Here is a 24,883-nt window from a genome sequence, read left to right on the forward strand (position 1 = left end):
ACCAACAAAAAAAAAAAAAAAAAAAAAAAAAAAAAAAAAAAAAAATTGGATTGCGTAAGTACCCTGTGATTTTGTAATTATTCATCTAAACTTAAAATTTAATATTTCTTTCTTTTAGAAAAAATTGACATGCTCCATACCACTGTTTACACAGACCATCCAATGAGTTTCCTGGGCTCTTCCACAGCTTTAGAGGTACATTACTAGAGCCCTAGCCATTATCACTTTTCTCTATATTTTTAATTTGGGGAATATATTTCTGCTGGTATTAATGGTTGAATATACAAAATGTGGATCATCTGTACTTCTCTGTTTATTTATTTGTTACTAGACCCAACCACAGTCTTCTTTCCTTGCTTTCACCTTTCTTTGCTTATGAAATATTTTATATATAAGTATACACTTTGCATTAATATGTGAGAAATCACAAATCTGTTTTGTACTTTTTATGTTATTAGACACTATTTGTCAAACTTTTGCTAATATATTAAATAAGTTTAATCTTATTAGAAATGTTTTAAAAAATATGAACAAGAAAGCAACCTTATAGCTTCCTTGCTTTCCTGAAGCTCTTCTACTGAGTACATTCACTTCAGACTATATATTCTGGGTATTAACCCATATGTCTATATACTGAAAATATTTCATTCTAGCTACTTGCCTTTCAATTTACTTCATGGATTTAGTTTTTCAGTGTGCCTTTAGTTACACAGATTTAATTTTGACATGTTCAAGTTTGCGAATCTTTCTTTTATGACTTTTGTGTTTTAGATACATTTCTACTTCAATATTACACATATTTTATACTTTTTAAATTAGTGTTTGTTGGTCTAGAATTTGCGTTTATAAATGGTGCTAGGTTAAGATTAAACTTTATTTTTTATTGTAAGAATTGCAAATAAATATTTAATTTCTCATGCTTTTGGGGCACATATTAAGATGATCATATGGTTTTCCTTCTTTAATCCATACTATGACATGTCATGCAAATAAGGCAAGTAGTCAAGACCTGCACATATGAGACCTGTTGAAACAGTATTTCATTTACTGGAGAAAGCTCACAGGGACTGGGATCAGTAGCTCGTTGAGTGGATGTCTGTGACATCATCCCACTGTGAAACAAACACAGCATGGTAATTTTTAAAGGCCATATGACAAGGTCCATTAGAGGAGACTTGACTGTTGGCCTGCATAGCTTTTAATTAATAATTAGAGAAATACCACCTCATCCCCTGGCATGATCAGGCACGAGAATACAATGTGACGTGGAATAACTTTTATTCCAGTGCTACTCTGAAAGCAGGGATATTCAAGGTTGATGGCATGTTGTAGCCCAACTGTATCCAGGCCTTATGGTTACAGCTTTAAGTTAGTGCAGGAAAAGAGTGGGATTGACCATATCAATACATATGATTAGGCTAGCACTGGCTCCTTCTTTGGCATGATAAGGGTTGGAGGGATTTATGGTTATAGCTTTAAGATAGCGCAGGAAAAGAGTAGGATTGACCATATCAATAAACATGATTAGGCTAACACTGGCTCCTTCTCTGGCATGATAAGGGTTGGAGGTGGCACTGGGGTCCAAACACTGTGTTGACCAAAATTGATTGCTTTAGGGTCTGGGCCATAGTCAATTTCTATGGAGCTTTGTAGGACATTTTATCTTTGGGAGGCTAGCTTGCAGGGGGCCATTATTGGACTAATTAATTTTTACTCTTATTACCTATTTGGCCATAGTGAATTTTTCTCTTAATATGCTAACAGATTTGATTTACTATTTTGGTTAAGATTTTAAAAATCTACTTTCCTAAATGAGATTAACATAACCTTTTATTTTCTTATGCTCTCCTTATCTGGCTTTTACACTTTTTTATTGAGTTATACATATACATTATATCCTCTAGTAACTTTAAAATTTTTGTTTCTATAGTTATATTTCTAATATGATTTATTTTTGTTTTCTCTTTTTGAAGAACAAGCTTTTGCTTTTGTTGATTGTTATAAGCTGAATGTTTGAGTCTCCCCTAAATTCAAATGTTGAAAGTCTGACCCCCATTATGGATAAATTTGCAGTGGGACCCCTAAGAAAGTAATTAGAAATAAATGAGTTCATAAAGGTGGTATCCTGATCTGGTAGGATTAATGCCTTTATAAGAAAAGACACCAGAAAGCTCACTTCCTCTTTTCTTGCAATATACACCAAAGAAAAGCCTTGTGAGGATCTAGCAATGAGGTATCAGTCCACAAGCCAGAAAGCGAGCCCTCACCAGAATCCAAATCAGCCAGAACCTTTACCTTTAACTTGTAGCTCCTAGAACTCTAAGAAAATTAACTTATATTAAGTTACCTAGTCTGTGACATTTTGTTATGGCTGCCCAATAGTAGACTAATAGATTCTTTGCATTTGTTTTTTCCCTGCTTGTTTCCTAGTTTATTCTCTTCTCTTATACACCATTTTGTAAAGCTCAGGATGCATCCTATGAAAAATTCTTAGCTAAGGTTTGAAGCTTATTAATTTAATATTTATTTTGATTATTTTGATAGCCTAGCCATTTAAACAAGTTTGATGGTCAAATTAAAAATATCCATATTACATTGATTCTTTTACAAATAAATAGCCTTTTATATTTTTATGAATTAAAGTTATATGATTATAGATATTCTAAAATGCTCTACTGTTTATTAAGCCTGTGTTTTATAGGATACAAGTTTTCTTTTGTTGGATTTGTTTCTTCTCTTTTATTGTTGGCTCTTCTTTTTGATTTTTATGATTGGGTGATCAACTGTGTATTTTACATTCATGGTTAGTCTGTTTATGAGTTCTCTGCTTACTTTAGCTTTTCACCAAAAAGGAGAAGGAGAATTGGTGGAACAGACACCTGGATAGGGTGAGCCAATAGCTTCTTCGAGTAGTACAAACTCCCTGTTTCTCCTGAATATAGGTAGACTACCGAAGGTCCTATTTTACCCCTTTGACACACCATCAGCTCTCTCTGCTTTACCTGGCAACAGGCATCTCTGTTGCTTTGTACGGGCCAAAGAGAGATTACCCTATATCAATATTCAAACCAATCACTCTTGGTTTCCTAAGATTTCCTCCAATATTCACTATCTAAATAGTGAATATTGTAGGCTTAGCAAACCTTTGGACCACCTCCCATCTTTTTAGGAGTTTTCCTCTACGCATGTTCTACACATGTGTTTCTTCTCTTTTTTCCCGTCTGTCTTTTTTCATGGAAGGATTCCCCATTTCTAGAAACCCAAGAATACTACTTTTTTTTTTTTTTAAATGCATTTTTAGAAGATATGGAGATTTACTCTTCTGTAATTTCCTGGCACTTGGAGTGAGATGCGAAGGCTCTGGCAAGTATTTAGTCTATCTTAAACCAGCCTCCAAGACACCTACATTTTAAAAATTATTTTATTTTGATACAATTTCAGTGTTACAGAAAAGCTGCAAAAATAGTAGAAAGACTTCTCAGTTACTCTACATCCAGTTTTTTCAAGTGTTAACATTTTATTACATTGGCTTTATTTATCTTTATGTTTGTGTGTATATCTGTATACTCTATCTGAATCATTTAAGATGAATCATTCAAGAATAAGTTGTAGTGATATCATAAAAAATGGCAGCATAGAAAACTAAAAAAAAAAAAAAACTGTCTGTCCTCTATAACAGTGATTGAACTGGCAAAATCAGAATTGACTTTTTTTGGAACTCTGGAATGTAATTTTGGAATCTAACCAACAACTTAGTAACACCCACAGGAGTGTGTAATAAAGAAGGAAGCTGCTAAATTTCAGTAAAAGAGTTTTATGGCATTTTAACTTACCCTCTTTATTTTCAGGGTTCTACAGAGAAACAGAATCAAGAAAACTTATATGTATAGAGAGATATTTATTTCAAGGAATTTGCTGATGTCATTTTAGAGGCTTGGCAAATCCAAAATATGTAATAAATAAGGAGTTTGAATCAGTAATCAACATTTCTCATTAAACAGAAGTCCAAGACCTGATAACTTCACTGCTGAATACTGCCAAATATTTAAAGATGAATTAATACCAATCCTTCTTAAACCCTTCTAATAAATTAAAAAGAAGGACTTCTAAACTCATATTACAAGGTTACCATCACCCTTATACCACAACCAGACGACAAGGACATTACAAGAAAAGAAAATTACAGATCAGCATCCCTAATGGACATAGATTGAAACATCCTCAGCAAAATGCTAGCAAACCAAATTAAACAGCACATTAAAAGGATCATACACTATGATCAAATGAGATTTATCTTTGGGATGCAGTGATGGTTCAACATATGCAAATCAATAAGTACTATATACCACATTGACAGAATGAGGAAAAAGCATTACTGTATATGATCATCTCAACAGACGAAAACAGAATTTGACAAAATTTAACATCATTTAATGATAAAAAAAAAAACTGTTAAAAATAGATATAGAAGGAATGTACTTTAACACAACATAAGCCAGATATCACAGTAGTACAGCGAACAGAATACTCAATGGTTGATAAGTCTAACATTTTTCTCTAACGAGAAGCATACCACTTTCAGTCTCACCAATTGTATGCAACATACTGGAAGTTTTAGCCAGAGCAGTTAGGCAAGTAAAAGGAGTAAAAGGCATCCAAATAAAAAAGGAAGATATAAAATAATCTCTGCTACCAGATGACATGACATTATATATAGAAAACCCTAAAGACTCCATCATAAAACTGTTTGAATTAATAAATTCAGAAAAAATACAAGATATGAAATCAACATAAAAATTAGATATGTTTTTGTGCACCAACAAGAGCTATCAAAAAAGTAATTGAGAAGAAAATCCCATTTACAATAGCACCAAAAAGGGTAAGATACCTAGGAATAAACTTAACCATGGAGATGAGAGATCTGTATACTGAGAACTGTAAAACATTACTGAAAGAAATTGAAAAAGAAAACAAATAGGATGATATTTCATATTGTCAAAATATTCATATGATCCAGAGCAGTCTACAGATTCATTGCAATTTCTATCAAAATTCCAATAGCATTTGTCACAGAAATAGAGAGTACAATCCTAAAATTTTCTGGAACCATGAAAGACTCCAAATTTGTAACAGACGCAATCTTGATCAAGAAGAACAAAGCATCAAATTTCCTGATTTGAAATTATATTACAAAGCTATAGTAAGCAAAACAGTATAGCAGTGTCATAAAAATGGACATATAAACCAATGGAACAGGAGGAAGAGACCAGAAATAAACCCATGCATATACAACCAATGAATCTTTGACAAAGGCAACAAGAATACACAATGGGGCAAGAATATTTTCTTCAACAAATGGTTTTAAGATAACTAGATATTCATATGCAAAAGAATGAAACTGGACCATTATCTTACACTCTACACAAAATCATCTCAAAATATTTTAAAGACTGAGACATAAGACATGAAACTATATAAATCCAAAGAGAAAATATAGGGGAAAAGCTTTATAACATTAGTCTTGGCAATAATTTCTTGGATATGACACCAAAAGCATAGACAACAGAAGCAAAAATGAAGTGGGATTACCTCTAATTATAGTGTATCTGCCCAGCAAAGGAAACAATCAATAGAGTGAAAATGCAGCCTATATAGTGGGAGAAAGTATTTATTTGTAAGCCACACATCTTATAAGGGATTGATATCCAAAATTTGTAAGGGATTCATACAATTTGGTGGCAAAATATCGACCAGCTTGGCCAACATGGAGAAACTCTATCTCTATTAAAAGTACAGAAATTAGCTGGGTGTAGTGATGCATGCCTGTAATCGCAGCTTCTTGGGAGGCTGAGGCACAAGGATCATTTGAACCTGGGAAGCAGAGGTTTCAGTGAGCCAAGATCGCACCACTGCACTCTGGCCTGAGCAACAAAGCCAGAGTCTGTTCAAAAAAAAAAAAAAAAAAAAAAAAAGGTGATATTGTTCAAAACTCCTTGAGTGTGTTGTAATTTTACCTTTTGGGATACATCTGTCACTAAATACATATACATTGTAATAAAAATTGATGCTTCACAAGAATTTATATTGGCTATACTGCATCTTAAATATCTTTGTTTTAATGAACACAAGAACTATGTAATATTTTAATTCAAGAATAATTGATCTTATTTTCTAATTTTTTGAACTATGCTATAACATTTAAAAATAGCATGTATAGGCTGGTTGCAGTGGCTCATGCTTATAATCCCAGCTCTTTGGGATGCTGAGGCAGGGGGAATCATTTGAGGCCAGGAGTTTGAGACCATCCTGGCCAACATGGGAAGATGCTGTCTCTAAAATACAAAAATACAAAATACAAAAATTAGCTGGGCTTGGTGGCGGGCACCTTTAGTGTCAGCTACTCAGGAGGCTGAGGCAGGAGAATTGCTTGAAATCAAGAGGCGGAGGTCACAGTGAACCAAGACAACACCACTGCCCTCCAGCCTGGGTGACAGAATGAGACTCTTTATTAAATAAATAAGATAAATAAGTAAATAAAAATGACATGTATGGAATACAGAAATCTTTGTAGAATTTATGTAAAATCCACACTGACTTTTCGTATTTTATTTAGCTTGTGAATTTCACTTGAAGCTATACATATATATAATAATTGTGCTGTATTAGGTTGCTTAAAACAGTTTAGTAGGACTCTACAGGCCATGATGGTCTCTTTAATAAATTCAGGTTAACTAGTAATGTTTATTTCTACAGTGTTGCTTCTGTTGTTCTAATGAAGTTCTCATTGTTTTTTATGTACCTTTTAATAGCTTTCTTACTAGCTAATTGTTCTGCTTCTATTTTCTCTGCATCTCTTCCAAAACACAAATTAAATGTAATAGATTGTCTTAGTCTGGCTGCTATAACAAATTACCATAGGCTGGGTGGCTTCAACAACAAACATGTGCTTCTCACAGTTTTGGAGGTTAATAAGTCCAAGATCAAGGTGCTTCCTAGTTTTCAGTTGGTTATCTTCTTACCATATCCTCACATAGTGAAGAGGAGAGGTAAACGAGCACTCTATGCTATTTCTTTTTGTAAGGACATTAATTCCATCATGAGGGCTGTCCTCTAATGACCTAATTGCCTCCCAAAGGCCCAGTACTCAAATATAATCATCATGGGGATGGTACACAACACTTTCTTAATTCCTAGAATTTTTACTTTATAGTTATTTAGAAAGTTATTTTGGATGGTGGACGGGGGGCAGGACTAGACTGCAGCTTTGACTCAGATGGACAGAACAGCGTGTGGAGGCTCCCATCATGAATTTTTGCTCCAGAATGATGGCAGGAATAAGTAAGGAAACTGGAGAGGAACCACAGACCTTCTGAAGGAAGCAGATTGCTCCTGCAGGACCCAGGAAACACCCCAAATAATGTGAGTGTCCAAACTATGGAACTGGGAAAGGGAAATTGTCTGCCCCTGAATACACACCCCCACTGGGGAAACTGAAGATGTAGATTATAGGAGAAGACGATGACTTTACCCAGAGATGAATCAGTTTAGAGAGCCGAGTGAAATACAGGGTAGAGGAAACAGCAGGAAAAGCCCTGTGAGCTTGCTGGGTCCCCTAGCAAGCCATATCTGTCTGGCCTCAAGGGGTACTTTGGGAGGGTGGCCAGAGGCACTGAGAAAAGACCACAGGGACAAGGAAATCTCCACCTGAACTTTGTAATAATTTGAACTGATTGAGAAGCCTCCTGGCCAGGTCTTGGAGGAGGGCATGAATCTGGTGTGCAGAATCTGCAGGCAGGGGAACAAGGAAAGCCATATTTGCCTTTTGCAGCTGGGAGGCAGGTAGCCTGGGGTAAGTTCTCGGCTCTGCTTGCCCACTGCCTGGAAACAGACTTGGTGCTGTTGGTGGGGGCATGGTGGGAGTGAGACCAAACCTTTAGATTGCTTGGGAGCTGGATGAGGCCTGTGACTCTGACTTTCCCCCACTTCCCTGACAACCTACATGACACAGTAGAGAGAGCCATAATCCCCCTAGGAACATAACTCCATTGACCTTGGAACCTCATCCCCATCCTCGACAGCAGCTGCAGCAAGACCCACCCAAGGAGAGTCTGGGCTCAGACATCCCTAGCCCTGCCCCCACCCAATGGTCCTTATCTACCCACCCTGCTAACTGAAGACAAATGGCACATGATCTTGCGAGTTCTAGGGCCCTGCCTATCACCTGTTCCTTTTCATACTGCCACAGCTGATGCTTTCTGGAAAGCATCACCTCCTGGCAGGAGGGCAACCAGCACAAAAGTAGTGCGTTAAACCACAAAAGCTAAGGAACCTCACAGAGTCCATTTCATTCCCCTGCCACCTCCTTCAAAACAGGTGCTGGTGTCCATGGCTGAGAAACCCAGAGATGGTTCACATCACAGGACTCTGTGCAGACAACCCCAAGTACCAGCCCAGAGTCTGGTAGACTTGCTGGGTGGCTAGATCCAGAAGAGAGATAATAACTACATCTCAGCTCTTAGAAAGCCACATCCATAGGAAAAGGGGGAGAGTATTACATCAAGGTAATACCCCATAGGACAAAAGAATCTGAACATTTAACCCTAGACCTTCCCTCTGACAGAGCCTACCCAAATAAGAAGGAACCAGAAAATCAACTCTGGTAATATGACAAGAAAAGATTCTTTAACACTCCGCCAAAATCACACTAGCTTACTAGCAATGAGCCCAAACTAAGAAGAAATCCTTGATTTACCTGGAAAAGAATTCAGGAGATTAGTTATTAAGCTAATCAGGGAGGCACTAGAGAAATGCAAAGCTCAATGTAAAAACATGATAAATAAAAAACAAATACAATAAGTGAAGGGAGACGCATTCAACAAAATAGATAGCTTAAACAAAAAACAATCAAAATTTCAGGAAACAATGGACACACTTGTAGAAATGCAAAATGCTCTGGAAAGTCTCAGCAAAAGAATGGAACAAATACAGGAAAAAAATTCAGAGTTTGAAGACAGGGTCTGAATTAACCCAATCCAACAAAGACAAAAAAGTAAAAATAAGTAAATATGAACAAAACCTCTAAGAAGTCTGGGATTATGTTAAATGACCAAATCTAAGAATATTTGGTGTTCCTGAGGAATAAGAAAAATCTAAAAATTTGGAAAATATATTTGGGAGAATAATCAAGGAAATCTTCTCCCACCTTGCAAGAGATCTAGACATCCAAATACAAGAAGCACAAAGACTACCTGGGAAATTCATCACAAAAAATCATCACTTAGGCACATTATCATCAAGTTTCCTAAAGTTAAGATGAAGGAAAGACTCTTAAGAGCTTTGAGACAAAAGCACCAGGTAACCTGTAAAGGAAAACCTATCAGATTAACAGCAGATTTATCAGCAGAAGCCCTATAAGCTAGAAAGAATTTGGGCCCTATCTTCAGCCTCCTCAAATAAAACAATTATCAGCCAAGAATTTTGTTTCTAGTGAAACTAAGCTTCATACATGAGGAAAGGTACAGTGTTTTTCAGACAAATGCTGACAGAATTTGCCACTACCAAGCCACCACTACAAGAACTGCTAAAAGAAGCTCTAAATCTTGAAATAAATCCTAGAAACACAATAAATCCTGGAAACACAGCAAAACAGAACCTCTTTGAAGCGTAAATCTCACAGGACCTATAAAACAAAAATAGAATTTACAAAACAACAACAACAAAAAAACAAGGTATACAGGCAACAAATAGCATGATGACTGGAATGGTGCCTCACATCTCAATACTAACATGTGATGTAAATGATCTAAGTGCTCCACTTAAGAGATTAAGAATTGCAGAATGGATAAGAATTCACCAGCCGATTGTCTGCTGCCTTCAAGAGACTCACCTAACACATAAAGACTCAAATAAATATAAGGTAAAGGGGTGGAAAAAACAAACATTTCATGCAAAGGCACACCACAAGTGAGCAGGAGTAGCTATTCTGATAACAGACAAAACAAAAACTTTAAAGGAACAGCAGTTAAAAAAGACAAAGAAAGACATAACATGATGATAAAAGGCTTTGTCCAACAGGAAAATATCACAATCCTAAATATATCTGTTTTTAACACTGGAGCTTCCAAAATTATAAAGAAATTACTAATAGACCTAAGATAGGAGATAGATAGCAACACAGTAATAGTGGGAGACTTTAATACTCCACTGATAGCACTAGACAGAAAGTCAACAAAGAAATAATAGATTTAAACTGTATACTGGAACAAATGGACTCAACAGATATATGCAGAAAATCTCATCCAACAACTGCAGAATATACACTCTATTCATCAGTGCATGGAATGTTCTCCAAGATAGACCATATTATAGGCCACAAAACAAAAGTCAATAAATTTAAGAAAATTGAAGTTATCTTAGGTACTTTGTCAGACTACAGTAGAATAAAATTGAAAATCAACTCCAAGAGGAACCTTCAAAACCATGCAAATACATAAAAATTAAATAACCAGCTCCTTAATGATCCTTGGGTCAAAAATGAAATCAAGATGGAAATTTAAAAATTCTTCGACCAGAATGACAGTTGGTACTGATAAAACCTATCAAAACCTCTGATAGCAAAAGTAGTGCTAAGAGGAAAATTTATTGCTCTAAATGCCTACCTCAAAAAGTCTGCAAGAGCACTAACAGATAATCTAAGGTCACACCTCAAGGAACTAGAGAAACAAACAAAAAAAACAAACCCAGCAGAAGAAAGGAAAGAACCAGAATGAGAGTAGAACTAAATGAAATTGAAACAAAAAATACAAAAGGTAAATGAAACAAAAAGCTAGTTCTTTGAAAAGATAAATAAAACTGATAGACTATTAGCAAGTTTAACCAAGAAAATAAGAGAGAAAATCCAAATAAGCTCAATCAGAAATGAAACAGGAGATATTACAGCTGACACCACAGAAATACAAAACATCATTCAAGGCTACTATAAACACATAAACTAGAAAACCTAGAAAAGATGGATAAATTCCTGGAAAGATAGACCCCTCTTAGCTTAAATCAGGAAGAATTAGATACCCTGAGCAGACCAGTAACAAGCAGCAACATTGAAATGGTTATTTAAAAATTACCAACAAAAATAAGTACTAAAATTGGCACATAGACCAACAGAACAGACTAGAGAACCCAGAAATAAACCCAAATACTTAGTAAGTCAATGGATCTTTGAATAAGCAAATAAAAACATGAAGTGAGGAAAGGATACCCTTTTCAATAAAAGGTGTTGGGATAATTAGCCAGCCACATGTAGGAGAATGAAATTTGATCCTCATCGCTCATCTTATACAAAAATCAACTAAAGATGGATTAAGGACTTAATCTAAAACCTAAAACTATAAAAATTCTAGAAGATAATATTGGAAACCCTTTCTAGACATTGCCTTAGGGAAGGACTTCATGACCAAGAACCTAAAAGCAAATGCAATAAAAGCAAAGAAAAATAGCTGTAACTTAATTAAAGAACTTTTTCATGACAAAGGAACAGTCAGCAAAATAACCCAGAAGGTGGAAAAAAAATCTTCACAATCTATACATCTGACAAAGGACTAGTATCCAGAATGTACGATGAGCTCAAATAAATTAACAAGAAAAAAAAAAACATCAAAAAGTGGCCTAAGGACATGAATAGACAATTCTTCAAAGAAGATATACAAATGACCAACAAACATATGAAAAAAATGCTCAATATCATGAATGATCAAGGAAATACAAATTAAAACCACAGTGCAATACCACTTTACTTCTACAAGAATGGCCTTAATAAAAAAATCAAAAAACAGTAGATGTTGGCATGGATATGGTGAACAGGAACATTTCTACACTGCTGGTAGGAAAGTAAACTAATACAACCACTGTGGAAAACAGTATGGAGATTGCTTAAAGAACTAAAAGTAGAGCTACCATTTTACTGGCTTTCAACCCAGAGGAAAAGAAGTCATTATATGAAAAATATACCTGCACATGCATGTTTATTGCAGCACAGTTTGCTATTGCAAAAACATGGAACCAACCCAAATGCCTATCAATCAACCAGTGAATAAAGAAACCATTATGTGTATGTATGTATGTGTGTGTGTGTGTGTGTGTGTGTGTGTGTGTGTATATATATATATATATATGTATGTTTATATATATATAGATGAAATATTACTTAGCCATTAAAAAGAATGAATTAATGGCATTCACAGTGACTTGGATGTGATTGGAGACTATTATTCTAAGTGATTAACTCAGGAATGGAAAACCAAACATCGTATGTTCTCACTCATAAGCGGGAGCTAAGCTATGAAGAGGCAAAGAATGACACATGAACTTTGGTGACTTAGAGGGAAATGATGGAAGGGGGATGAGGGATAAAAGACTACAAATAGGGTGCGGTGTATACTGGTTGAATGATGGGTGCACCAAAATATCACAAATCACCACTAAAGAACTTATGTAACCAACACCATTTGTTCCCCAATAACCTATGGAAATAAAAACATTTATTTTGAATTCATTTAGACATATATTCTTATCACATCTCACAGAAAAAAAGAAAATATAAGTAACATAAATTTGTTTATGAAATTCCTAAAGCTTATTCATATGAATACTTTTCCTAAATCACTTTTCAATTCCACCTTTGATGTCTATCTTTCCACATAGTATTGCTGTGCTCTGAATATCCGTTTCCCCCAAAATTCATATTTGAAATCCTAACCCCCAAGATAATAGGATGTAAAGCCTTTGGGAAGTGGCATTAGGTAGGGATTTGCAACCTGAACATACTAAGGCAGGAAATTGCTACAGAGAAGTGGAGGTGCTGCTGTAATAAATTCCTAAAAATGTGACGGTGGCTTTAGGGGAGAGGCTTGCAGAGTTTTGAGGGGCATGCCAGAAAAAGCATACATTGCTGTAAATGGACTGTTAAGGATAATTCTGGTGAGGGCCCAAAAAGAAAAGAGGAGTGCACTACAGAATGTCTCAATCCTCTTAAATAATACCTAAGTAATCCTGAGGAGAATCTTGGTAGAAATATAGACAGTAAAGGCCATTTTGATGGGAGGCCATTCTCCAATGGAAATGAGGGACATATCATAAAGCAATAGAGGAAAGGCCATCTTTGTTATAATGTGGTAAAGAACTTGGCTCAATTTTGTTCAAGTTCTAGTGTTTTGTGGAAGGTAGAACTGTGAGTGATTAAATTGAATATTTGGCTGAGGGAAATATCTGAGCAAAGTGCTGAAGCTGTGGCTTGGCTCCTCTTGACTACTAATAGTAAAGTGTAAGAGGAGAGAAATGATTTAAAGATGGAATTGTTAATCAAAACATAAGGAGTGCTTAAAGATTTGGAAACTTCTCAGCCTCCACATATAGTAAAGAATGAGAAAGACTGTTGAGAAGAGAACATGAAGGGCGTGGCCTAATGATCATCTGATAAAGAAATTAGCCATCTCAAAAGAAACCAAGGTCTATTATCCAAGAAAATAGAATAAAATGGGAGATTGACCCTGAAAATAATTCAGAAGTCATCAGTGTTCTTGAAACACTTTCATGGTCACTGTTGTCTAGTCATAGCACGAGAAAATTGTTGTGCACTTTTTGGTGAGCTTATACTTTAACTTATCAAGTCCATTGATGTGTAGGAAATGACAACTACATCATGACTTTGAGAGGATATTGATTGGAAGGTACAATGTGATTGCTGAGATATTTGAACATAAAAATATGTGCCTTGGCAATTATGAAATACCTAACTTTTTGTGATACTTTTAGTTTTAAACAGGCAAGGACTCCTCTTTGCTTCCAGGATAATAATGTCTATTAACCTAATGTGGCAAATAAGATTCTGTTGAGTTTTCTCACCGTATCTATGACCTTTGCTTCCCTTAAAAAGTGTTCTGACAGCTCAGCTCAACATTTTTATACATGCTTTGCATCTTTATTTGTTCATGCATGTTTTCAGAGAATTTTCTTTCTTTTTTTTTTAATTTATTTATTTTTGACAGATTAGGTCTCGGTCTGTCCGCCAGGCTACATTGCGATGGTGTGATCCTAGATCACTGCAGCTTCCAACTTCTGAGCTGAAGCAATCCTCCTGCCTCAGCCTTCTGAATAATGGGAATACAGGTGTGCCCCACCAAACCCAACGAATTTATTTACTTTTGGTAGAGATCGATTCTCACTGTGTTGCCCAGGCTGGTCTCAAACTCCCGGGCACAAGATCCTCTTCCCTTGACCTTCCAAAACATGGAGATTACAGGCTTGAGCCATTGCACCTGGTATTTCCTCTTATGTGCTTCTTTCCTCCTTCACCTCGCCAAAGTGAACTACTTATCTTTTCAGGTTCACCTAAAATACTGGCTGCTCCATGCATCCTTCATGGAGCCCTCCTTTTTAAAGAATATTTTCTCCTTTGTGTTCTCCTAGGTATTTGTACATCTAACATTTATCACACTGTAATACATTTACCAACCATTTTATGGAACTTGATATCTATCTTTTTCTTTGATGAAGTCAAGAACAGGGATTGTTTCTTGTTCATCTTTTGTTCACAGTGTCTAACATTTAATATATCAGTGTCTAACATTTAATAGGAACTCAATATTTGAATTAATGCTTAAAGTCATCCATTTATTCAAAAAATATTGAGTACCTATAGTGTGCAAAATAATATACTAGGAGTTCAATATAGGGAAGTAAGTAGTACTCTTATTATCCCCAGGTATGGGATCAGAGATTTTGAGTGGTTAATTTGCCTAGTAAAAAGTGGTAAGAGTTGTCTGACTGAAAATTGAGTGTCAGCTGGGCGTAGTGACTCATACCTGTAATCTCAGCACTTTGGGAGGCTGAGGCGGGCAGATCACAAGGGTGGATCATCCTGGCCAATATGATGAAACCCCGTCTCTACTAAAAATACAAAAAATAGCTGGGCGTGGTGGTATGCACCTGTAGTTCCCCACTACTTGGATGGCTGAGGCAGGAGAATCACTTGAACCCGGGAGGCAGAGTTTGCAGTGAACAGAGATCATGCCACTGCACCCCAGCCTGGTGACAGACCAGGTGTCCCATCTCAAAACAAACAAAAAAGATAATTGAGTGTCCATAACCATTCATATCCATTTCCTTGAACTTAAGACTTTATCATTTTAAATCGCCGTTCTGTGTTTTCTGTTTTCTAAAATTTAATATTTTGGATTTCTACATTTTCTAGTTCAATATAACTAAGTTATAAAATAAAATAAAAAAATTGAATAAAGCAAATACTGTACTCAGCATAGCTTTGCATTTGTCCATGTTTTATAAAGTAATTGGAGTCTACTTAGGTATGATTATATAGGGATCCCTTCAAAGACTCCAGCATTCTTGTGATCACATCCACTTCCTCCTTGTCATTTGCATCATCTGTATGTGGCAGGAATTTTGAAAACCAGCAAAGTGTTGGAGAAAAGGTAATGGAAACAATGAGAATATGGTTTGAAAAGAATAAGTATTTTATGATCTGTATTCTAAATTCTATTAGCCTGTATAAAACATATCACATCTAAAATACCAAGAGGTTTAAGTTAGATGCAATTGAAAATGAGTATCACTATTTAAGTAATAATGACATTTCCTTAATGTTAATTTATCTTCTCAGTATTATCCACTATAAGATCCAACTTCCTAAGAAAATCTGAAAACCTTATCTACCATTTAAAAGTAATCTTTTAATCCCCTTAACATTTTATAATAGACTTTTATAATGAATTTCCATAAGCTTTCCATTGATGTGGTGCCACAAACTTAGAGTGGTTTTTCCTTTATAGCAATCCATTGGTTGCAAGTTGGACAAAATCCTAGGTGATTGAGTGACAGTAATTACTTTATTCTTTCCATCTTCTCTCTAGTACTTCATTATTTGCATTATTAATATTGTCTAGTCTGTTTCTTTGTAGATATTTTTTAAGTGACTTTATTTTGTGAGGAATAGTTTTATCTAGATAATATATTCCATAAATTTTTAATAAAATATATTCTATAAACTTGTTTAGTTAAATGTAACTTCAATACATTGTATTATAGTAATTGTAAATGAATAGCTGAAAGGCTCATTTGTGAAACCCTCTTAAGTTATGGCATCTCCCACCTTTTCAACAGGACACCTCACATATGACCAGCTTACATGTGGTCTTAGTGAAGATTCCAGTGTCAATTTGATGTTAAGTATTAGGAAAGTCTATTTTTTCTCATGAAATAAAAATAAATAGAATGTCCTTGAAAGAATTTGTTATTGATAATCTCATTCTTTCTAGAACTGTACCCCAAATATTTTCCCTCAGCTCAGCAGTCCACGCAGAGTCTCAATACCTGCTTTAGACTTAAAATTTTCTGGATCTCTTTTGCTACAGGGAAAGACATCTAAAACAAAGGAATACAGAGTGCAGAAATAGATTCATGTGCACATATATGAATTAGAATAAAGAACCATTTTGGATCAATTACTAAATGATAAATAAATAAATATTATTTATATCATAGGTTAACTACTTAGACAAAAAGTAGAGTCTTCCAACTTAATCATTCACAAACATAGAAAATTCCAGATGACTTAATTTTTTTTCTTTTTTCTCCTTTTTTTTTTTTTTTTTTTTAAGACAGAGTCTCACTCCGTCACCCAGGCTAGAGTGCAGTGGCACCATCTTGGCTCACAGCAACCTCAGCCTCCCCGAGGCTCAAGCTATTCTTCTGTCTCAGCCTCACGAGTAGCTGGGATTACAGGCACCTGCCACCACACCCGGCTAATTTTTGTATTTTTAGTAGAGACAGGGTTTCGCTATGTTGGCTAAACTGGTCTCAAACTCCTGGCCTCAAACTATTCACCAGCCTCGGCCCCTCAAAGTGCTGGGATTACAGGCGTGAGCAACCACACCCAGCCGCTATTTACTCCTTTTTTCTCACTATCCTTATTCAATGAATACTCTTAGGTGTAGTAAGTAATGATCGTAAAGAAACTGGAAAACATATGGAAAATCTAAATGAGCATTGTAAGAAACACACGTGATAATTATAACTAATTTTGAGGTATAAATGCAAAATAGTACTCTGATGCTGGAAAGAAATGAGATAAAGACACAAAGGCCATCTGAATTAAAGCATTCTGTTATTTTGAAGAAGGTAGAGATATTGATTAGTTTATACCTTGTTAAATCACATATTAAAAGTAGTATTGGCCGGGTAGGGTTGCTCATGCCTGTCATCCCAGCGCTTTGGGAATCCGAAGCGGGCGGATCACGAGGTCACGAGTTCAATACCAGCCTGGCCATCGTGGTGAAACCCGATCTCTATTAAAAATACAAAAATTAGCTGGATGTGGTGGTGCATACCTGTAATCCCAGCTACTCAGGAGGCGGAGGCAGGAGAATTGCTTGAACCGGGACCTGGGGAGCAGAGGTTCCCGTGAGCTGAGATTGCACCACTGCACTCCAACCTGGGGTACGGAGCAAGACTCTGTTGCAGAAAAAAACAAAATAGTGTTAAGGGTAACTATTAAAGTAATAAAAATAACACAAACTTGTCAAAACCAGTAGAATAAAACTAATTTTTTTCAATACAATTCTGAAAAGGAGAAAAGTAAAGAAATAGCATAATGTGCACAAAAATGCAAGTATATCAGTGTCAAAATAAAGTAAATGAACTAAAACCACTGGTTATCAGATCATATCTTAGATTGGATAAAATTGCAAATCCCAACTATATACTGTTTACAGGAGGCAGAGGAAAAAAAAAAAAACAAAAACCTTAGTATTGGAAAGGCTAAAAGTAAAGGGATGGTAAAAGTTATAACCAGGACCAGGCCAATCAAAAACATAACTACTATCTTAATTGCTATGTTAATAGTGGACCAAATATATTTTAATAGGCAAAGAATATTATTAGGGATAAATTGCATCACTACATAAAATGAGAAAGAATGCACAAGCAAGATGTAGCAAGTATGAACACATATATTTAATAAACAAAGAAACTTGACAAAATTGCGTGGATAAATTGACAAATCCACAATTACTATGGGAGATTTTAACATAGCCCTTTTAGTAATTAATACATCAACAATTTAGTATGGATAGAGAAAACTAACCCCACAATCATAAAATTTTATTTATAATGGTTGACTCAATCACTTCTGCTTTACTGACTGGTGACCCAGAGAGTAGAGAAAAAATTTATTCACTTCAGTTGCAATGCACATTGCGGTTTTGCTCCTTATGCATTTTCTCATCAACTAAAGAATTAACCATATTAACACAAATATCATTAGTAAAAGTTTCTATCTTCTGATAGATTTGATTCTGCATTTAGACTTTTTCAATATCATGAACAGTGTTACACTGAATATTTTTGTCTTTGTACGTGTTGGTTCGTCTTTTTTCAATTTATTTTATTACATTTGCATGAGTGTGATTAATAGGTCAAAATGTTTGAACTATGGCTTTTGAAATATATTGACAAATTTCTAAAGCAATTTTTAGTGGCCCTGGTAAGGTATATGACCAATATAAGTAAGTGAGCTTCTAAATATATGATTAACTTATGAATGAAAGGGTTCTTTAAATGGTGCTTATACTTGGTTAGTAGTGTTTTACTAATTCATATATATGGTACATCAGTCTTTTCATTTTTAAGAAATAGGCTTTGTATTGCAAAATAAGTTGCCAGTAATTAGTTTTACTTGTATTTTATTTGTAATATTTCTTATTACATACATTGTTATTGAAGCTAGAATTTGGGGGCTTTGTTATACAATTCTAATATTTTATATGTTTAACATTTTTCTAACGAGAAAGCTCTGAGAAATTGAATTGATGAATAAAAGGTAAAACTGTTTAAGAGATTTCTTTAACTTAGAAAATGTTAAATTTTTATATGTTGAAATATTTTGCTCCATTTGATTTCTTGAGACAAAGAAGAAAAGGATTATTTAGTCATGCTGTATATATACCCAAGAAGCAGTACAAACTAACGGGTAAGATCACAAACTTAGAACCAAACTGCCTGCATTTAAATTCCAGCTGTACTGTGTACCAGCTCCAGGACCTTAAACAAATTGCTTTACTTTTCTTAGCTTCAGTTTTTTCTGTAAAAATGGGCATATAAGGTTGTTGGGAATACTTTATGAGTCATGTGCATAAAGCACTTAGAATATGGGGCATAGTCAGCATTCAGTAAGGCTTAGCTGTTATCATGGCAAAATATACTTGATAGATACCAGATGTGTGCTATATAGACGGTCAATAGAAATTATAGTCAACCTCTACTTCTTTTTGGCTCCATCATATTTTTCTTATTTTTAATTTTGGGGCATTTTAGGATCAGAGTGATTGTTGTTTTCATTTTGTTCCTTTGTTTCTAGATAGGTGGAAACGTGTTCAACATATGTAGTCTTTGAAGGATAGAGAGAGGATGGGCACAGAAGATATCAAAGAGGAATTTCTTTGATTTTGGTCTGAATCCTCATTCTGTTATTTTCTTCTTTCTTATTTTCCAGATTAAATAACTTACGGATAAAGAAAATTTGGATGGTAAAATTGAATATTGTAACTATGCAATGGATTCCTCAGTGGAAAACACGTATGTAAACAAAATGTGGGTTCAATGTGAGAATGAAAATTGTTTGAAATGGAGATTGTTATCAAATGAGGATGCAGCCAAAGTTGATCATAATGAACCTTGGTACTGCTTCATGAACGCTGATTCAAGATATAATAACTGCTCAATTTCTGAAGAAGACTTCCCTGAAGAGTCTCAACTTCATCAGAGTGGATTTAAGATTGTCTATTCACAGCTCCCTCTTGGAAGCCTGGTTTTGGTAAAATTACAGAATTGGCCAAGGTAAGGTTTGTGCTGTTTTATTACTTTTGAGGTGTAGTCTTGATACGTTTATGGATATTAAAAATCTTTTCAAAGAGTCAACATTTTTCTTTTGTCTACTTGTTTCTTAATTTCATATCATTGTTCTTTTCCGTACTTCTTTTGGGTTTTGTTTCAAGCTTTTTAAATTGGCAAGTTAGGTAACTGAATCCAAATCTTATTTTCTTCCCAATATAGGCAATTAAAGCTATAAATTTCTCTCTAAGTAGTGCTGTAGCTTCATTATACAAATTTTGATATGTTTTATTACTTTGAAATATTTACTGATTTTCTTTGTGATTTCTTTTTGAAATGGGTTATTTAGAAGTGTGTCTTTACTGAATATTGGGGTATTTTAATGCATCTTATTGAGTTCTCCTTTAAATCTGTTGTACTCAGTTCCACTGAATCATATTGTATGGTCCACTATACCTTCTTGTCACATATGTTATGAATGTTTCATGACCATTTGAAAAGAATGTATTCTATAATTGTTGCCTAGATACCTAAAATTTTTTTTCTTTAGATTTATGTAGATTTATTATATTTCAATATTTCTCATCCTGGGTTGGTTTTCCCAAGTAGGCAGTGTGCACTTCCAGTATATAACTTCAAGTGTTATTTTTATCTAAGGTTTATTATAACCTGTTTGTTCTGTTGCATTGCTTTGATTTTCTTACTTTAGGATTTTGATATTACTTATGATATTACTTATCCACCATAAGTAATCTTCTTTGTCTATCTTTTGTGTTACTTTTTCTTAAACTGTTTTTAATCTTTCAGTTTTTCAAATTTATTTTTTTTCTTTTTTGTTTTTCTGAAAGGTATTATCAATGGCTTTTGTGTTTCTTCTAGTTTAGTCTTTTTGTTAAAATTACAAAAAAAATTTCATTAGTTATGTTTCTTCTCTTTTCAAATCATGTTTTATTTATTTTACTTTTTATTTTAGGTTCAAGGATACATGTGCAGGTTTGTTATGTGGGTAAACTTGTTTCATGGGGGTTTGTTGTGCAGATTATTTCATCACCTACGTATTAATCCTAGTACCCCTTAGTTATTTTTCCTGATCCTCTCCCCTCCTCCCACCTTCCACCCTCTGGTAGTCCCTAATGTCTCTTATTCCCTTCTACATGTCTATGTGTTTCTGTTATCACTTCTTTTTTTTTTTTTTTTAGTTATTCTAATTATAATTTACGTTTATTTTTTTCATTACTTGTATTACTTTCTTAATTTCTTTTATTTCAACTTGAAATTTCAGGTACAATTTTGATCTTTGTAAGGCCATGCATCTCTGATAATCTTTCACTTTTTGGTAGGGGTGTTATTTTTTTTTACCATAACAACTTTATATTCGATTCAACTAGAATCTTTTCTTCTTGAGTACTTTTCTATGAAACGAGTTCTTATTTGTTCAAAAGGCAAGAGGGAGTGCTTTTTTTTAGTCCATTTTCTCTCTGTTGTTCAGATTGAATTATTCCTATTATTCTCTTTTTAAGGTCACTGATTCTTTTCTCTATATTCACACTGTATTGGAAGTATCCATTGAGCTTTTAAAAATATTGTATTTTCAGTTCTAAAATGTTCATTTGATTCTTTATATTTCCTGTTTATTTACTAGACTTTATATTCTTTTTATTTTGGATCTTATTTAAACCTGTTTAGCATGCTGCTTTTACTACTACATCAACAGGATATGTAGGAGCACTTCTTTGTTACTCCCACATGGGAGTAACAGTCGAGGTTCCCCACTCAGCCTCTACTGACTTACAAGAGAGGGGAGGATGCCTCAGTTCCACTAGGCAGAGGTGAGAGTTCAAGCTCCCCTCACACAACCCTAGCTAATAGGGCTAGGGTGACCTTTTTATTGTTGCCAGGTGAACTTCACTGATACCATATGGGTATCTTATTAACACTGGAAGGTGGTAAAAATCTTGGCTTCCTACTAAGCCTTTTCTGCCACCACCTGAACAGGAAGGGTGCTTCATTATTGCTGGGTGATTTGCAGTCCAGGCTCACCACTGGCCTTTGGTTTGGGGTGTAAATGTAGAGGCCATATATTTTCCACGGTGTTTGTCTGTGATAGGGCAGTTATTCTGTATAAGTTTTCTGTCTTGTTGGGCTTCTCCTCTCCTGGTCCTTTGGCTAAAAAGAGCAGGCTTTATTGGAGCTTTCTTTGGTATGTCTGGTTATATTCACTGGTGTTTCTGGGTTGCTGACTACTTCAGCACCCAGTTGAGGAATACAAAGCGTAAGAAACGCACTGCTATGTCATTCCTCAAGTCACAGGATCCTTAGCTAATATGTCATTTTTTCTTCAACTTTGAGAATTTTGTTTGTTTGTTTCATATATAATATCCAGATTTTTCAATAGAGGGAGAAATACAAAGAAATTAATCTACTTGATCTTGTTGAACCATATGTTAGAGGATAGTTTTTTTTGTTTTGTTTAGCTTTTTTCCCCTCATTCAGAGTTCCAGAGCCCTTATTTTATCGTTTTCTCAAAGTATCAAAAATATGGCCTGTCTTTTGAAATTTCCTAGGTTTTTCTCTTCCCCCATGTTTATTTTTAAATTTTTAAAACTTTAAATTTTTATTTAATTAGTCTACTTTAGCTTTTAGAGGGGTTTTAGGTTTGCAGAAAAATTGAGTGGAAAGTATGGAGAGTTTCCATATGTCCCCCTTTCCCTCTGACACACACAGCTGCCCCACCATCAACATCCCACACTGATATGGTACATTTGTTATAATATATGAAACAGAGTTCACTCATCATTATTAATAAAGTCTATACATTAGGATTCATTTTTGAGTTATATATTCTGTGGGTTTTGGCAATGTATAATGACATGTGTCCATCATTATAGTATATACAGAATAGTTCTACTGGCCTAAAAATTGTCTGTTCTTCTCCTATTTATCCTTTCATCCCTCCAAATTCTTGATGACCATTTATCTTTTTACTATCCTCATAGTATTATCTTTTCTAGAATGCCATATAGTTGGGATTATATAGTAGTTAGCCTTTTCAGACTGTCTTCTTTTATTTACTAATATACATTTACATTTCCTCTATGTCCTTTTATGGCTTGATTACTCATGTATTTTTGCTACTGAATAATATTCCATTGCCTATATGGAGGACAATTTATCCATTCACCTACTGAAGGATATCTTGGTTGCTTCCAAGTTTTGGCAATTATGAATAAAGCTTCTATACACATCCATGTGCAGGCTTTTATATGGATCTGTTTTCAGTTCCTTTGGGTAAATATCAAGGAGTGCATTTGCTGGAAAGTATGCTGTGATTATGTGTGTGTATTTGTTTTTAAGAAAATGCTAAACTGTCTCCCAAAGTGGCTGTATTATTTTGCATTCCCAAAAATGTGGCTTCACCCCTTGCCGGTATTTGGTATTATTAGTGTTCTGGATTTTGGTCATTCTAATAGATGTATAGTGGTATTTCATGGTTTTAATTTGTATTTTCCTAAGGACATATCCTTTTGAATATCTTTTTATGTGCTTATTTGCCATCTTGTGTCTCTTCTTTGGTAGGGTGTGTGTTCAGATTTTTTGCCCATTTTTAAATCTGGTTGTTAATTGGTTTGTTGTAAAGTCTGAAGAGTTATTTGTATATTTTTGGTATCACTGTCTTATCAGATATGTATTTTGGAAATATTTTCTCCCACTCTGTGGCTTGTCATCTTGTTCTTTCAATAGTGACTTTTGCAAAGTAGATATGTTTTATTTTAATGAACTCCACTTTATCACTTTTTTTCATGATTGGTGCTTTTGATGTTATATCCCCACTTTTATTTGTATCCTTTTTTTCCTTTCTTTCTTATTGATCTTGTCCTCTTCAGTTTAGATTTTACTCCCAGTAGTTTCTCATCCTGTGAGCTTTTGTCCTGGAATGGATCTCTGTTGGTTGGTTCATAGGGCCCACACTTTTCCAACACTTTCAGATTTTGTTGCAATCCACCTCACAATTTCGGCTGCTATTCTTAGTTCAATTTGCTGCACTTTCTATTAAATGCTTGTTGCAAGTTTGAAGTTCTCATTCCTCTTCCTCCCACCCTGCTTCCTCTCAAACAGATGTTATTATTGTGTGGGTCATATAATTTTTAGTAGTTTGTGCCCGTTCCTATTTTGGCATTCATGTGGGTAGCTTACTACTTAGTGTTATCATAGATGGTATGTGCCAGGTTTGCTTTGCTCTTATAGTTGCCCTACCTCTATTTATGGGGAAATTTCAGAATATTCTAAAACTATACCACCATTGCTGCTATCTTTCCAGAATCCTTTACTATTTTACATTGCACTTTTCAACATAACATTCTTAAAGCTGTATATTCTGGCTCACTATCTTGCTTTCATTCATGTTCAATTATTCTACATGAATAAAATAGGATGTTGGCTTTCATAGAGAATATGGTGGACTTATCCCAACACATACACACACACGCACACCTACACACACATGTGCGTGCGCGCGCGCACACACACACACACACACGACATCTCAATCAATACCTAGATTCATGTTCTTGCTCTATCACTTATGCTTATGGTCTGAATTATATTCCCTCAAAGTTCACATGTTGAAGTCTAACCCCCAGTACCTTGGAATGTGACCATATTTGCAGATATGATTCTTAAAGAGGTAATTAAATGAAAATCAGACCAAAGTAAGATGGGCCCTAATCCATTATGACTGGCCTCCTTATAAGAAGAGGAGATTAGAACACAGACATGCACAGAAGAAAGACCATTTGAAGACATAGCAAGAAGATGGACATCTATAAGCCAAGAAGAGGGGTCTCAAAAGAAACCAAATATGTCAATGTATTGCTCTTAGATGGTAGTCTCCCAAAACTATATAAAAAAAAATAATGTGCTTACTATCTTTGCACATATGGGAAATCTCTTGGATATATGTGTCCTTTGTTGCTGAGGGCTTTTCTGA

The 24,883-nt window shown here is 34.9% G+C and overlaps 1 protein-coding gene across 3 annotated transcripts in view; it reads left to right on the forward strand.

Annotated features, from left to right (window-relative positions):
* ZCWPW2 (zinc finger CW-type and PWWP domain containing 2) overlaps nucleotides 1-24,883 on the forward strand; it is a 166,642-nt gene that overhangs the window by 17,563 nt on the left and 124,196 nt on the right. The window contains exons 2-3 of one of the 3 annotated variants that reach the window (XM_032259677.1): nucleotides 119-195; nucleotides 19,559-19,902. In XM_032259677.1, the coding sequence (XP_032115568.1) occupies nucleotides 19,619-19,902 (284 nt within the window). In that variant the 5' untranslated portion in view covers nucleotides 119-195; nucleotides 19,559-19,618. Of the gene's footprint in view, nucleotides 1-28; nucleotides 196-17,597; nucleotides 19,037-19,558; nucleotides 19,903-24,883 lie in introns of those variants that run through there. The other 2 variants (XM_032259692.1, XM_032259683.1) reach the window with 2 other exon arrangements.

This window comes from Sapajus apella, unplaced genomic scaffold, assembly GCF_009761245.1.
Source record: "Sapajus apella isolate SASKATOON/1434 unplaced genomic scaffold, GSC_monkey_1.0 scaffold4, whole genome shotgun sequence".
Classification (NCBI taxonomy): domain Eukaryota; kingdom Metazoa; phylum Chordata; class Mammalia; order Primates; family Cebidae; genus Sapajus; species Sapajus apella.